This window comes from Zingiber officinale, chromosome 3A, assembly GCF_018446385.1.
Source record: "Zingiber officinale cultivar Zhangliang chromosome 3A, Zo_v1.1, whole genome shotgun sequence".
NCBI lineage: Eukaryota > Viridiplantae > Streptophyta > Magnoliopsida > Zingiberales > Zingiberaceae > Zingiber > Zingiber officinale.
The window spans coordinates 105,619,927-105,636,508 of record NC_055990.1 but is presented as its reverse complement, the minus strand read 5'-3'; the positions used below and the strand labels follow the sequence as shown (position 1 = coordinate 105,636,508).

The window sequence follows — 16,582 nt, the reverse complement described above, 5'->3', positions numbered from 1 at the left end:
AGTCTAATTTGGACTTAGACTCATTGAATCAATTTAATTCAATGAATAGGGATTCATTAAATTAAAATTGACTTGAACCAATGGTTAGATTTGATCAACCATAGGAGAGAAATGGTCAAGTTTGACTTGACTTGAGAGGAAGATGAAGAGTCAAGTTTGACTTGACCATTTGCCACCTCATTGGTGAGTTGGCAAAAAGTGGACCAATGATGATGCTCCACATCATCATGGTTTCTTAAGTGAGATGTCACCTCATGGGAGTTACCAAGAGTTGTGACTCTTGGCATCCCATGGAGGTTACAATCTCTCTTAAAGTGGTTGGCCACTTTAGATGAGGGTGTTAGTGCATTTGTATGCTTGGTAAGTAACGCTCATCTTCTTCCTCCTCGCAAGCTCTTCTCTTCTCTCCCTATCCTCCACCATTACTGATCTTCTAAGGTTGCTAGCACATCCTTAGAGGTTCTCTCCATCAAGTTGTTCGTGTGGATATACATAGAGGAGTATCTACTTTGATACTCTCGAGATTTGGCGAACTTAGGACGAGCGGGATTACGCGAAGGGCTTCGCTTCAAAGGTATACCCTCTGATCTTGTAGATCTAGTGTAGATCTAGGAGTAGAAAACATGTATATGAAATTTTATTTCTTCGCACGGATCCATGGCATGGGAATTTCGGGGTTTCCGCAATGCAAAAAGCGATTTTTGCAGCCCGAAAAATCCAACATTCGGATTTGTGGTGATAATGTCTATAGCAAGCTAGCTGGAAATTTGGGAACAGAGACTAGGAGATTGTAACACAAGTTCTATGTGGTTCATGCCTCGGAGAGGGTTAGGGACGACGGGACAAACTAGAGGTTGAGGTTTTGGTTGTGAGCTGTGATTAGTGTTGGTTGATGTTTTTATTTCCTATGCTTTAGGATGAATTCAGTTTGTTGGACCAAATGGGATTAATGGTTGAAGTGTGATTAGTTTTGTTCCTCGTATTAGTTTTAACGTACTGGATAATTGGGGATGTTGCCTTGGTTGTGTGGTATTTTGCTCCCTGTGTGAGCTTTAGATTTTGGTGGAAAAGAAAGTGTTGCTCTGGGGGTGTGTAAGGGTGCTTTCGCTCCTTGAGTTAGTGTTGGTTGGCTAGGCAGATTTGTTTATTTTGAATCAATTTCAATATTATTTTGGTTTCGACAGATAGCCTTGAATTTTGGATAGATTTGGAAGATTGTGAGATGGTTTCAATGTTGGTTCTGTTTTAGGCATGCTAGTCTCAGATTTATGGATGAATTTAGATGAATCAAGGTTCATAGTTGGATTGAGGTTTTTCCCTAATTAGGTTGGGTTTGGATGTAGCTAGTTATTGCTTATGAAATTAGCTGAATTGTACAGTATATGATTTGTAGGACGTTGTTTCGAGACGAGCACTTCGACGTGGGGGATTGTTTAGCTCGATCTACATTTAAGGTGGGTAATTCTTGGTTTGTTTCTTTTAGTTCTTTGACCTTGGTGCATGAATTATTTTGGATAAGAAATTATTTTTACCTTGACTCCACTCCTATTTTTCCTGCGCTTGATACTTCCACTCGATCTTTGAGATATTCGTTTCCATCTCTATACAGTCTCACGTTGATATCCATGGCACATAGCAGATATTAGATATCATAGTTGTATTATTTGATTGTTGTTTATTTATGTATTATATTGAGCATGCTGGCTTCATGTAGCATACCTAATTTTCTGCTTATATTTGTATGTTGACTATTGCATTTGGCACATCATATTATGGCATCCATGTCAACGACCAATTCTCCCTTGCGGTCGAGAGAGTCGTTGACCAGGGCCGCATCCTCGGCCACTCGAGAAAGTGGTAGCTGGAGTTGATGCCGCTTGTCCTGTCGTGCTGCACTCAGCCACACGTGGGTAGTGGTAGCTGGAGTTGCGAGCAATAGGGACCCCCTTCACTGTGTAGCTAGTTAGCTACTCAACACCTGTCTATCCGATCACTCGAGAGTAGTGGCAGCTTTTGGGTGGTACAGTTGTCATCGATCCGGTCTCTCGACCATACAGGGGTCATGGTACTGAGAGGTGGGCGGGGTGACCATCCGTGCATACGCTGTTATTATGCCTGCTTTGGCTGCTGCTGTTTACATATGTTGTTATTGCTTACTTATGCTGCTGTGGTATATTTAAGCTGTCGTTGCTTCTTTCTTTTGTTCACTTATGTTGATATGATGTCTTATGTTGAGATATGCTCTCGTTGTAGGTGGTTAGACCTTGGTTTATTTATTGAAAATGTTTATATACCTTAATCATTACCTCTGTAGTTATGACCAGTACTATAGCAGATTAGTTCTACTCCTGACCTTTTATTTCCTAGCCTAGGATATGGTTTCAGGTATGAGCATTTATTATGGTTTTATTTTTGTATCTGCTACTTCCCTTATGAGACTGTATTCCTTTTGGTATTCTCCATTTGTTTATATATGTTCATGCACTATCTTCCCTTACCCGCTGAGTTCCAATACTCACCACCCACAAAATGGTTTTTCTTTCGCTAGGTAGCAGTAGATGATTCATGGATGCTTGGAGAGATGTCGGCTGCCAGTCCTGCGTCCTGCGCTATATCGGTTTTATTTTCGCTTTACTTGTATTTTTAGTATATGGCGGTTTTAGTATTGTATGAATTGGTCTGTGTTGGTGTTTGATTCGTGGTGTTTTGCTTCCGAAATCTTGTGGTGGTGCAAGCCAAATTGGCTAGTAACCTTTAGTTGTGGATTGTGGGTTTTCTCTTCGTTTTTTCACTGTGCTTATTTCTAATCGTGTGGGCTGTGATTTAACTGCGTGGTTGTGTTTATTTCATTTTTATCCAGCCGGGTAGGCTGAGTATATTAAACTGTGTGGCTATGATGTTTCTATTGTGTATATATATTCCAGCCGTATGTGGCTGATAGTTATATAGATGTTTATGTTTATATGTTGTGATGTATGTATTGCTTCAATTGTCACCCGTACAGGGGAGATGCTGTCGGATTTTTGTCTGGCGGGGACTCCTCTGGGGTGTGACACTAATGGTTAGACATGTGGCCAAGAAAATTAAGTATTAAGTGATATTTTTTTTACTCATGCTTTGACTATAGGGTTTTTTTATGGTTTTTTTGTATGAGGGTGGACTTAGCTAAAATTATTTAAAGCTAAAAATTTATATCAACCTTGTAACCCTAAAGAGCACTTTTCTAAAAGATTTTTTCTTTTTTACAAATTGTTTAGCTAAGTTACTTTTCAAATCAAAACTTTCCCTTAGCTTAACTTATTTCGAAAATTAATTTTTCATAAAAGGAAATTTCCTAGTTAAAATTTAAGTGTGGTAGTTCCTATCAAACTCCCCTCTTTTCAATATTAACTAAATACCTTTCAAAAAGTTTTTCAATATTGGCTAAGTACTTTAAATTTGACTAAGTGCTTTTCAAAAAGTTTTTCAATATTGACTAAGTACTTTAAATTTGATTAAGTGCTTTTCAAAAAGTTTTTCAAAATTGACTAAGTACCTTTTAAAAAGTTTTTCAATATTGGCTAAGTATTTTTCAAAACCCTTTTAAATGTTTCGCAAAAGCCTCTTTCAAATTCATCTAAGTACTTTTCAAGCCTTTTTCACTTAGCTAAAAGTATTACAAGGAAATTTATTCTAAAAAGCTAAGTGGTTAACAAAGTATTTCTAATTCTCTATTTTAACGTTCTAAAAAGATTTCTCAAAAAGAAGTTATTCTTAGCTAAGGCCATTGATCACTTTCCTAATTTTTCTTTACTTTCCTGCTTATTTTGATATATGGCAAAGGGGGAGAGTCATTCAAAATTCAAAATTGGTAAAAGTAATTCAAAATTCAAAATAAAAAGAGGGAGTTTTTGTAAGCAACTATTAAGGGGGAGCTTTATATTAAATTTGTGCTAGTGCTATTTTTTCAGTTATACTTGCACTGTTAACTTTACCACCCTTCTTTATTGTGTCTTTTTACTTAACTTTGAATTTTAGTTGTCATAATAAAAAAGGGAGAGATTGTTGGTGCGAGAAGCATCCGACGATCGAATCCAAGTTTTGATAATGGCAAAGGATTCAAAGTTAAGATTATGTGTTATCTAACATATGTGAATGAGGGTTTTCAGAAAATCCTAACTGTGGTTAGGCAGGTGGAAAACCCTAGGAGATGGTAACCCTAGGTGAAGGAAAATCCTAAGGGGCAGTAACCTTAGGTCCTAGGGGGTGGTAACCCTAGGTGGAGGAAATCTTAAAGGGGGGGTGGGTAATCTTAGGTCCTAGGGAGAGGTAACCCTAGGTAGCGAAAAATCCTAGGGGGTGGTAACCCTAGGTTAAAAGTCCAGTCGGTCTGGAGGACCGGACTGCCATCAGGTATGCTCTCCTGAGTGGAGTAGGTGAGGGCGCGTTGCCTGGAAGAGGGAATAGTAGGCGTCGGTTTGACCTAGGATTTCCGGTCGGAAATCCGAAGTCAGAACCGGACAGCCTGTGACTGTCAAACTTTCACACTATTATGTTTATTATGTGTGCTAACTTTGTTTTGCAGGATATGTGGTTGGTTTGTGGACTAACATGTTTTGCAGGGACAAAGGAGCAAGATTAGGCTCGGATGAATAGTACCCGAGGCGCCCTCATGGAGCTTGAGGCGGCTCGGGTGCAAGGCAGAAGCTGCGCTGGAAGCAACATTGGAGGCACCCTTATGGAAGCGTGAGGCGCCTCGGATGGTAGGTTGGAGGCGCCTTTAAGGCTTATGGAGGCGCCTTCAAGAAGATAGACGAAGACTTCTTCTCAGCACATCCACGCGGCTAACTCGGCACTGTGGAGGCGCCCTCAAGGGGCTTTGAGGCACCTCCAATAGCCTTTATATGGGGTATTCAACCAACACCTCAATCAATTAATTCCAAAGCGATTCATCATTAATGTGCTGCTCAAGAAACGACCCGGCTAAGCTATGATAAGTCCCCGACGACCCGGAGCTTCGAGATTTCGATTTTGTTGTCGGTATAGCTTTTATTGCACTTATTGTAATATTCAGTTGTAACTATTTACGTGATTATGGTTGTTTCACAAAGTAAACGTTCAACGAAAGTGGGCCTTGGAGTAGGAGTTGCCACAGGCTCCGAACCAAGTAAATAACTTATATTCGCGATTGTGTTTTCTTATTTCTGCTACATTACTCGTCAAGTTTTTTGAATCTAAAACACGTGAAAGCCACGAGTGCTATTCACCCCCCCCCCTCCCCTCTAGCGCTTCTCGATCCAACAAAAACTATATAAAGTTCAAAATTTATACATATAACATTAAATAATATCAAAATTTATCCAAGAGACTCCTCCACATTTGGTCTACTCTTGAATTGAAGTCTCATTGTAGTAATTTGGTTGTTTGACATAGACAATTGAGCACATCTAGCTCTTCACCAAATCAAATTTTTGACGTTAAGTGTGTTTTAAAACCCCACAATAGTGATGGATCATCTAGATCATCTAGAAATAGTTTGCGCAATATTTTATCATCTTCATCGTTCCCTCGAATGGGAGCTTGCTCTTCTTCACTCTCATTCATTCCTGAAAGTAAATTTTCTTGTGGAGGTACCACTTCATGCATATCTTCTTATTGTGGTACTTGTAGTGGTACCTCTTATTAAGGTACTTGTGATAATTATACCTCTTCTTGTGATGATTGTACCTCTTGTGCAAGTCTCTCTTCTTGACGCTTTCTTTCAGAAGTTGTTGGTCTATTTTTCTTTAAAATTGTTTTCAACATTTTTATTGCACATAAGAAACAAATGAATTAGATATACAACCAACATGTGTTGTTGAAAGGAAACAGAGTTGTTTGGCCACTCAAAACCTAACAAAACACAATGTGTTCAAAAAAACACAACCGCACAAATCCGTCAGTGTTCAACTTCTAGAGGTTGAATGTTTATATCATAGTGCGTTCGACCGATGGTAACCGAACAGGCAGCAATCTGTTCGATGGACCTAGGCCCAACGACGCGCGATTGAAATTCAAGATTTTTATCATATCTCTGCCATACATTTTGCAAACGCAACACACTAAAGTCTTTTCATGTAAAAAAAATATCATATTCAAGGAAGTTTCTACATTTGTAAATGAAAATTAAATACAAATCTAACAAAAATAAAAATTTACTATGTAATGATAATGTAGAACATAATGAAAGGTCAAATGATTTAGTACCTATAAAATTTGAGCATCGTTGTTTGATAGTATTCTTAGAAATTGAGTTGCTTAGTTTGTGCGCGAAAGAGATGAGAGAGAGACGAAGAGGAGGAAAGTTAGAGATTTAGATTTTTGATACTATATTTCTTTTAGGATTTTTAAAAAGGTAAAATAGGAATATTATAGGGTGTCTTTGGAAAATTTTGTGATAAAAAATTATTGAAGGGTATATTTAGAAAATATTGTGCATTGATAGCCCCTCCCCTCTAATGGGAGTAAGATACATCGGTTTCAGATCAGCCATTTACCACTCAGGGAGGTTTACCATTCAAAACTGCAACTCTTTCTCCAAGATGTCGCCGCAAGCTGCGAAAGTTACGGGGGACCAGATCTTCTGGACCGCCTTTCCCTAGTCCGCCCCTGGACCACACCGGCTGTATAAAACGTCTCTCACGTGTAAAACACGTGCACGCCCTAACCTCTCTCGCTCTCCAGCGCCGCTCAACGCGAAAAATCCCTAACCTCCCTCGACCTCCACCGTCGCCTCCCTCCTCCCTCTCGCTGCCTCCCTCCCGTGGTCTCCAGCGACATCTTGCGGCTTCCTCCTCCAACGTCGTCTCCAGCGACATCCTACGCCCTCCCTTCAGCGACCTCTCTGCTGCGTCGCCGGCCTCCGATGACTTCCCTGCTACGTCGCCGGCATCCTCGACGACCTCCCTCCGCGACTTTCCCGAACGCGACCTCCATCCCTGGCACCGTGTGGAAGAAAGCAAAGACTTTTTCTATTATTAGGTAAAAACTTCTCATTTATTGTTACAATTTCGATTTCCTCCTGATCGTGTTAGCAGATTTTGTGATGATATTTCTTAGTTTAGTTTTTTTGTGCTACAAATGCTACTTGATTTCCACAAGGATAATTAAAGTAGTTACTAGTGATTTTAAACTTTGCCCTGAATACTAAACGTATGGTCTCTAAAAGCTCGGGTCTTCTAGATCACTGTTGGATGATTTCATGCATGACCAAACTCTCTAATTTTTTTAGTTCTGTCAAAGAAAATGCAGAAATCAAGTAGATGGATGATGATGTAGTGAATTAGGGTGTTGATATTTTGTAAGTCAAACAAATACCTATTTACTTTTGATGGTTTCACAATGAATTTCATTGGCCAGTTTAATGGTTTTTTGACGAGGCTGTACAAATTATTAATTTACAGAAATAAAAAAATTATTAATCCAAGACTAACGTGGTCATGTTAGCAGTGTGAGTGTAAAATACCCTTTCACATAGGAATATTTTACAGAAATATTTTAATTTGATTATATGATTCATAGGAAGTCTCTACAATATTTCGTACATACCCTTTCACATTTAGCTAGTGTGAGTGTAAAATAAAATTCATGCAAATGGTAGCAAGTGTAAGTTACTTAAAGGTTTTACATGATGGACAGGTGATGTTAAGCATGACATTCTTGAAGTGAATTAAGGCATTTTATGCAAGTTTGGAGGGTTGTTGTTAGCTTTTTTTAGTCCAAAATTCTATGTTTTATTTTAATTTATGTCTTTTTTTGCATATTGGTGTTGTTCAGGTATAAGGTAAGAAAATCATGGCAGTTGGCTCTTCATCAGCATCATCTTTCACTCGAAGACGTATGAACGATGAGCAATGTGACACTCCCCACATATTATGTTATTGTGGGTTACGAGCTACTCTCCAAACATCATGGACAGAATCTAATCCAGGAAGACGATTTTTTTCATGTTCAAAATATAGAGTAAGTTTTCGTTATATCAACACGGTATTGTGAGTTTTTGTATTATTGAGTTTTAATTAAGTTGATTTGAAATTCAGCAAAGGGGTTGTGGCTTCTTCTTATGGCATGACCCAGAACTCTCAGAAAGAAGTAAGACAATTATTAATGAGTTGAAGATGAATAACAAAAAATTAAAGTTAGAGATCAATGAATTGAAGAAAGGTACTAGTTACGAGGGCACAGGTGACTACAATGATGTTCTGGATGATGGGAACAACAATCATGTAATTATGCAGTTGAGAGATGAAATATGTTCCTTGAATAGGAAATTTAGAATTGATATCGCTGTAGTTGTATGTATTTGGATTGTGATGATGAGTATGTGGTTAATGTAACTTTTTTTGTGTCAAAATTTGACATTGTGATGTAACTCTAAATGGTGTAACTTGTTTTGTTTTGCCGATGAATCTTTGACTTTGACATTTTCCTTCAACTTCTTCTATTAGACAATGTTACAGAACTATTCTCTTTTATTTTAATTTGATTAATTCTAGGTTGTTGGTATTGAATTTTACACTTATTATAATCCATGTGCTCCTTTAATCTAACATTATTTTTGTTGTGACTAGCTCGTGTTGATCATATGAAGTTTGTTGTCCTTTGTGGATGCATGGTGTTCCATTGCATGTTTTTATGGTTCTGGTGATGTAAAGAATATTGGAGAATTGAAGGAGCATTTGGGAACATATATGATAAGGCTGTATTTGGTATAAATTATTTTTGCTGGGTGCTACATGTTATCAGAGCCTAAAATATGGTTTTTCTAGATCGTTTGACATTATTTGTTTCATTGGCATCTGGGGAAGCTTTGTCTAAGTTGTTAGCAGGTTTATTCAATTGGATGAAAATTACTATAGGCTGAGCAGTGCAGTAATATCACAACAAACTGATCTCAATTTCAGTTACAAACTGTCAATTCCCAACTGATTAACAGCAGCTACAAACTTCCTATGTAAGTCAATAGACCAAACACCCTTGGCTTTTTTGAGTAGTTGTATCATCAGTCTCCTGGATATTCTCCTCAGAGTTGTCATCGCCTTCGTCATTCTGGTCCTTCCTCTTCCTTATAAACTTTTCATTGCAATTGGGCGAGCTATTCATGTTCAGACCGTCAGCAGATTCTTTACTAACGATTTGGTGCTTGTCTGATTCTTCCCCATCATCAAAATGGCTATACTCTTTGTGTGATAACTTCCTTCTCCTAACAACATGCTGCCATATATTCTTGAGCTCCTCAATCCGAACTGGTTTGAGCAAGTAGTCACAAGCACCATGAGTTATGCCTTTCATTACAGTTTTGGTCTCACCATTCACAGAGAGCACTGCATCCAACCAATTTATCACAGTTAACCTCTGTGGAGTTCAAAGATTCAGTAAACCAATAGAAACTCACAATTGCCAAATAAAAACATTACCAAAATGGTTTCTGAAGAAGAAACTAGCATGCGTACTAGACAAGCATATATTAGTGTACAAATCATGGATGAAATTGAGATCATCCTTGGCTTACTGATGACCGGAAGGTCCATCTCCAGAAAATGGCACTGATGACCGGAAGCATTGTTCAATTGGATTAATTAGAAACTGATTAAATTATATAGCACCGAGCCAGCATTTCCACAAGAAAATGGCACGATGACATCTTTATATGGCACTTTATGCAAGGACTGAACAAGAACTGAATGAAACAAAATAATTTGTCGTGATGTATGTAGTGAACCTAGTCACAACATTATTCCAAATCCTATATCCTGCCAATCTTACCCTGAAATGTAGACTGACAATCTTACACTGCACTATACCACTGCAACAGCCATCAAACAACACCTTAGCAACAACCATTACTCTATGAATTAGAAAATTATCAAACATCTCAAAGCACACATCATCATAAACAATTACCGAAAAAACATCAGTAGAATCTTAACATCAGTAGAATAGTCCAGAAAACAACAACTTCATAAAAAAAAAAAACCTACAGTAGAATCTAATTCTTCATAAAACAACTTCAGTAGAATATAATTCTTCATCCATTAATTTTCACAATATAAGAGAAATTTAGCCCATCAAAAATCTGCAGCTTCCAAATTTTACAAAAACCTGCAAATGCACAACACTTAAAATTCCAACATTGCATATATACTTTAATCACCAAACCAAAGAACAAAAGTCACTGTACCTTTGTACTAACTGCATTACGGTAAATAATTTGTTGGAAGATAACCAAGATGAGATGATTGATGCACCTATAACATAATAGTAAAGTATTATCAAGTATATAGTTAACCGTAAACTATTAAAAAAAATAAGCTAAATTACTAAATGGTGTAACTTGTATGAAAAATAAATACTAGTGGTAAACTACACCATCTAATGAAAGATTGTGAACTTGTATTAAAAATAAATACCTGTGAAAGTTGGGATGCTAATAATGGTGGGAATTGAGTCTCAGTCATACTCACACTATCAACAGAGCTACCAATTGTTGGCACAGAATTTATAAGCTAAAACAAGAAAAAAAAATACAGTTTTAAATAGTTATAACATAAATTATGTTAGATTAACATAAGGTAAACAAATACCAACTTGATGATTGATCCGATCATATTGTACGATGGGCATGCTGGAAATAGTTTGATCTACATCCTGTATTATACAAAAAAAAAATTAATGATTTACATTATTCAAATTTAACAACAAATAATACCAAATAAATAAAAATTTAAAAGTTATGGAGTAGAAACCATTACAATCGTTGAAGCTTGGTTTATTTTCCTCGTTGCTTTTCCTTTCCTTGAAATCTTCTCTAACCCACCTTTCAACCTTTTACTTGAGACCGTTTTCTTCTTTGTTTTAATTCCTTTCACTCCTGTAGAGTTCCCTTCACCATAATCAAATTGCAAGGATTCTTGGCTCACTTTTGATTGTTGGACATTTGATTCATTGAATTGTAACTTATCATCCACCATCTTACACAAGCTCAACATGGCATCTTTAACAACATTGTAAGTGTCATCCCTTTCCGCTGCCTTGGTAATCAATTGAACATTCAACCCACATAAATCTTTGTATCGCATGTTTTGAAGTACTTTTGGATCCAAACTAGCATTGTTGGCCATTGAATCATAAACTCCAAAATATCCAATTTTTGCTTTTCTTGTCCACCTTTTCAATACATACTCACTTGGGATCTTCATGATATTATTCCACGTAAATATTTTCAGAATATGAGAACACAAAATTCCAGCAAATTCATATTTTCTGCAACTACACTCAATTTTTTTAGACTTCTTATAAAGTGTAACTATATGCAAGTTTCTCTTTTTGTGAGGAGTAACTTTATATTTTGTAAATGCATCAACATCCTCACAAATTTCTAAACTTGAATCATGAGATAAGCACCACTCTTGTTGAAAACACTTGTATACCTCAGGAGTATAAATTTCACTAGCATGCTTTAGAATCTCAATTGGAAACATTAAATATGGAACTGTTGTATTTGATCTAAAATCTGCTTTTAATTCCTCATATCGACGATCATCAAGGAGTCTTTGGAAGTGATTGAAGAAGTCTAAAAACTTATGTTTATAAGTCACATACTTTTTCACAACACTATTCATGCTCTCACTTCTTTGGGTTGTAGTCATATCCGCGCAAAACATTTGTCGTCCATATACTAAAGCCCATTTTTCCTTTTTGTTGTACATGCGTCTCAACCAATCATTGTCTTCAAGTGAATACTTGGTCAACATCAAATTCCAAGCTGAAATAAAATCTTCCTCTTCATCAAAATCATACACACATGAAGTAAAATCTTTAGCAAAGTCTCTAAACTGAGAGAAAACTCCACTCAAATGTATGGTGGCATTTTGATAAATGTGCCAAATGCACAAACGATGATGTGTTTCAGGCCATCTGGAAGCTAATGCCTTTGCCATTGCTGCATCTTGATCTGTAAGAATAGTAGTTGGTTTTTTCTCACCCGTAGCTCTATTTAATGTATCAAACAACCACTCAAAAGTCAAACTAGTTTCATCATATAATAAAGCTGCACCAAAAAGTATCGATTGTTTATGATGATTAACACCTACAAATAACGCAATTGGCCGACCTTCATTGTTCTTTCTGTAGGTTGTGTCAAAGCAAATAACATCTCCAAAATTAGCATAATCAGCTCTCATCTTAGCATCAGACCAAAAAATATTAGTAATCAAATCATCTTCATCAACTTGAATAGCATAGAAAAAATTAGGATCATCAAACTGCATTTTCTGCAAATACTCCAATACACCCCCTGTATCCCCAACTCTCATATTTATTGTTCTTTTGGATCGCAAGTAGTTTTTGTAATCCTCAGGAATAAATCCTAAATTCTCCCTCCCACCTACTTGTCTCTCTATAAGATCATGAGATGCTTTTGGGGGGATTCCCACATCACTTGCAATCTCAATCTGTTTCGCTGCAGAAAAAGATATATTTCTATGACTTCTATAGAGGTGAGTTTTGTTTGGACTTGAGAGATAATGATTATGCTCTTTAACAAATTGCACCACAGTAAACTTGCTTTTTTTTCGAATACTAATCTTCATTTTAGCCTCACAACCAAATCTAGTTTCATCACGACTTGCTTTGACATAAATATCTCGTTTGTCTTTTCCTCTTTTGCCTTGAGCACAACAATAAAAAACTCTATCAAGTAATTTACCCGATTTATCATTGTGGATTTTTCCTCTCCTTATGCCAAATCCAACTTTTTTAGCATATGCCAAATAAAATTGATATGCATCTTCTTCCGTATCAAATTCTAACCCCAATTGTGGTATATCCAAATCTATTTCAATGTTTAAGCCTATAAAATCAAATAAACAAAGAAAAATGTATAAAAAGTAAAATTCGATATATTGAAACTCCATACATTTCCAATATGAATCTTATTACCTTCATCAATAACATCAAAGTCACCTTCCCGACTAGCTTCATTTTCTTCAAAGTTCAATTGACGACAACTCGTAGATTCACCCTCCATGGTTAGAGTCCAAGCTGAAACCTTATCTTGATGGTGAGCACAAACTGCATATCAGTCGCAATTCAAAAAACTTCTAAAAAAATCATATTGTGTCAGAAGCAAACATCAAGGAGGACAGTAGAAATTGTGGATTCTGATCCAAGTGTGTAAAATAACTGATTATATTAACTCTTGTATGAAAAGAATAACATACCTCAACCCAGATAAAGGAGGACAGTGGGTGAGCTGACGGAATTCTCTACCTGCCATAGAAGAGTGTTCCTCACTCTGTGCAAAATTACTCAAGAACCTTTCTTCAAGCAAAGTCTAGGTATGATGACCATACACAAAAAGTGCATCATATTAGAAAACATCTTAACTGCAAAATATCCAAGTAACCTCAAAATGTAAAAATTAGTACCACAATTAAGAATGGCATGTAATCCATAATTGCAAGTAATGTATCAGCGATCACAGTTGTCAAGTCCTAAAAGGCGTGTTCTTTATTTTTACAACATGAAAAACAGATAGATTCATTCACAACCATTAGGGTAGCAGAAATCAAAATCCATATCTTATATTCTTAGAAAAAAACCATGATGTCAGTTGGTGATTGTTCAAGTCTAAGTTGATTCAATTTGTAAGAATAAACTGATAAATGGGGCAAATAGGAACACTTTGTAAGAATTGACGTGTACGTTGGGGAAATTAGGAACACGTTTGTAGGGATGCACTGGAGGTGATGGCAGCGGGAGGGAGGTCGGCGATGCAATGGATGTTGCGAAGGTCGCTGGAGGGGGCCGTTGGAGGTCGTCGCAGGGGCTGGAGGGCGCGAAGGTCGCTGGAGGCCGCAGGAGAGAGGTCGCCGCGATGCTGGAGGCCGCTGGAGGTCGTCGCGATGGAGGTCGGCGCTGGAGGTCGTCGCGATGGAGGGAGGCGACGGAGCTAGGGCTTCGGCGCTGGAGGGAGGGAGGGAGGCGACGGAGCTAGGGCTTCGGCACTGGAGGGAGGGAGGGAAGGGAGGGAGGCGACAGGGCTAGGTCTTCGGCGCTGGAGGGAGGGAGGGAGGCGACGGGGCTGGGGCTTCGGCGCTGGAGGTCGAGAGCTTTGCTTTTCGCGCGGAGCGACGCTGAAGGCGAGAGAGAGGTTAGGGATTTTTCGAGTTGGTGCGTGCACGTGTTTTACACGTGAGAGACGTTTTATATAGCCGGTGTGGTCCAGGGGCGGATCAGGGAAAGGCGGTCCAGAAGATCTGGTCCCAACTTACGGTCCTTGACAGATCTGAAGTCGCTCCTCCGCCGGGGTCGGTGCCGGAATCCTCTCTCCCTTTCACCATCTTTGACATAGTATTACTCTACGCTGAACAACCAGTTCAGCGCCTTTTCTTCTACCCTTTCCCCCACTCCCCTGCCCACTTCCTCGACTCCCTCCTCCCCACTCTCAAATCCGCCCTCTCCCTCACTCTCCGGGACTTTTACCCACTGTCCGGCAAGATCCGCCTCCACCCGGGTAGCCACGACAAGTACGAGCTACACTACGTCGAGGGCGACTCTGTTACCTTCACCGTCGTCGAGCACGATGGGGACTTCGATGACCTCTCCGGACGCCCCGGATGCGAGTACGCCAGGTTACTTCACTTGATCCCCCAACTAGCTGACCCAGACGATGGCCGGAGGCCGGTGACAGCCGTGCAGGTGACTCTGTTTCCCAACAGAGGCGTGGCTGTGGCCGTGTCCGTCCACCACTCGGCGTGCGACGGCTCCAGCTCCACCAGATTCATCTCCTCCTGGGCTTCTAGAACCGCGGCAGGGTCAGGCGAGGCGGCGCTGGCTCCGGCGCCGGCGCTGCCCTTCTTCGACCGGACCATGATTCCGAATCCGAGCGATTTGTACTCCAGGTTCTGCAGCAACTTTGCCGTCGATGCGAAGTCGACCGAGTCAATAATGATGAATGTGGCTCCGACTGGCTCGATCCTCGGCAACTTTACCATTAACGCAGACCAGCTCCAGAGACTAAAGGAGATGGTCTCCTCCAAGTCCAATTTCTCCTTCCATTGCTCCACCATCGCGGTGACCTACGCGTACGCGTGGGTTTGCCTCGTTAGATTGCGAGGATACCCCGAGGAAAAGCATCTCTACTTGGCATTCCCCGGAGACTGCCGGCATCGGTTGCAGCCGCCTCTCTCGGCGGAATACTTCGGCAACTGTATCGCCTGCTACTTCGTCGAGGCGAAGGCTGGCGACCTTGCCGGGGAAGACGGGTTTACGATGGCAGCACGACTCGTCGGTGAAACCATCGAAAGGCTCAAACATGATCCGCTAGAGGGCATGGATAACTGGCCGGAAAAGTACCGGGAAATGTGGATGCAACATCCTTTTAGCGTCGCGGGGTCGCCGTCGTTCAAAGTTTACGACGTTGACTTCGGGTGGGGAAGGCCGGTGAAGGTGGACGTCCCGTCGATCGCACGGATAGGAGCCATGTCTGTGTCAGAGAGCAGGTATGCGGACGGTGGAGTGGAGATTGGTTTGGCGTTACCGAAGCAGGAGTTGGATGAGTTTGAGGCTCAATTCTCACTCGGGCTTACACTTTGACTAAAAAGTCAACGATCCATGGTGTCGGCCGTTACTCTTCGCCCCTAAACTTCGATATTTGCTAGTGTTTTTGTCATATATCAGTTTGGAGTTGTATTTCGTTAAATATTTCGCTACGATTTGGTTAGCTTTTCTGTCCGTCGTTTCCTAAGCAGGATAGTTTTTCATTGGTATTGTCCATGGCGCTGAGATCTTGTTTAGCTCAGCTAGTCGATTAATATGCCGTCGTGTTTCTCATGCCGTCGTGTTTCTCATGCCGTCTAAATATTATAGCTATTGATAAAAAAAAAAAGTGATTTAACTTTCAGCAATTTTCCAAACAGTTTAATGCATTTTTCTCAAATACTATAGGCACTTTGGTATTGTCCAAATCGTGTTTGATTTTCATTTTACTCTTTTAAAGGAAAAAATTTTTTTCCAAACCTCGTGTTTATTGTAATAAAGAAGGGTTCAAGAGGGGTTATTAGGTGCCATAAGCAACTATAACGCGAGGTTAAAAAAGTTCAAGTACTCGATAAATTCTGTCAACTAGGCTTCTATATATTCTGTAAATGCGTAGGCAACGATAACATTTCAGATTGTCCTTACCAATATTATAGCTCGGGAAATCTTCATTATATTTGTCTAATATTTTTTGTCATTGTAGAAAAATCGATCATAATAACAGTGTGTTAGTACAGGGAGCACCAAGTAATATTAATCAACTTTTAGAATTTTGATGTTTGACAATATAACAAGATATAGTCAAATTGACCAAGGGTTAGTAACGCCCGACCTTCTACCCTTACCTCATATAGGACCGACGTTACCCTTTTATACTATATGTTAAATTTTGTCATTCTTACATAATATATACTGCTCAGTTCATAGGTCTATTCTAACTCGTTTCGACTGATAGGATATGACCTGAAGTCAAGCAGAGATGCACGGTCGTATAAATCCACATGACCATGTCCCTTTGACCAAG

The 16,582-nt window shown here is 39.3% G+C and overlaps 2 protein-coding genes across 3 annotated transcripts; one reads left to right on the top strand and one right to left on the bottom strand.

The window, feature by feature from the left end:
• Nucleotides 1-9,691: 9,691 nt before the first annotated feature.
• On the bottom strand, nucleotides 9,692-14,277 carry LOC122052233 (protein FAR1-RELATED SEQUENCE 5-like). 2 transcript variants are annotated; one of them, XM_042613670.1, is made up of 6 exons: nucleotides 13,723-14,277; nucleotides 13,239-13,351; nucleotides 10,606-13,089; nucleotides 10,428-10,523; nucleotides 10,199-10,265; nucleotides 9,692-10,119 (listed from the first exon to the last, which is right to left on the bottom strand). In XM_042613670.1, the coding sequence occupies exon 3, from the start codon at nucleotides 12,930-12,932 to the stop codon at nucleotides 10,749-10,751; it is 2,184 nt and encodes a 727-aa protein (XP_042469604.1). In that variant the 5' UTR covers nucleotides 12,933-13,089; nucleotides 13,239-13,351; nucleotides 13,723-14,277; the 3' UTR covers nucleotides 9,692-10,119; nucleotides 10,199-10,265; nucleotides 10,428-10,523; nucleotides 10,606-10,748. The 2 variants fall into 2 exon arrangements, with proteins under 2 accessions (XP_042469604.1, XP_042469603.1); XM_042613669.1 differs by having other exon boundaries at nucleotides 13,239-14,277.
• LOC122050558 (phenolic glucoside malonyltransferase 1-like) lies at nucleotides 13,796-15,802 on the top strand. The gene is made up of 2 exons (XM_042611452.1): nucleotides 13,796-13,928; nucleotides 14,246-15,802. Exons 1-2 carry the CDS (start codon nucleotides 13,796-13,798, stop codon nucleotides 15,613-15,615), a joined length of 1,503 nt encoding a protein of 500 aa, XP_042467386.1. The 3' UTR covers nucleotides 15,616-15,802.
• Nucleotides 15,803-16,582: the final 780 nt, after the last annotated feature.

Bases quoted from the DNA above. Each gene is read 5' to 3' on its own strand.
- LOC122052233 (XM_042613669.1), bottom strand. From the start codon at position 12,932: ATGGAGTTTCAATATATCGAATTTTACTTTTTATACATTTTTCTTTGT.
- LOC122050558 (XM_042611452.1), top strand. From the start codon at position 13,796: ATGGATGTTGCGAAGGTCGCTGGAGGGGGCCGTTGGAGGTCGTCGCAG. The intron at 13,929-14,245 runs GTCGGCGCTGGA...GGTGTGGTCCAG, and splicing joins TGGAGGTCGTCGCGATGGAG to GGGCGGATCAGGGAAAGGCG.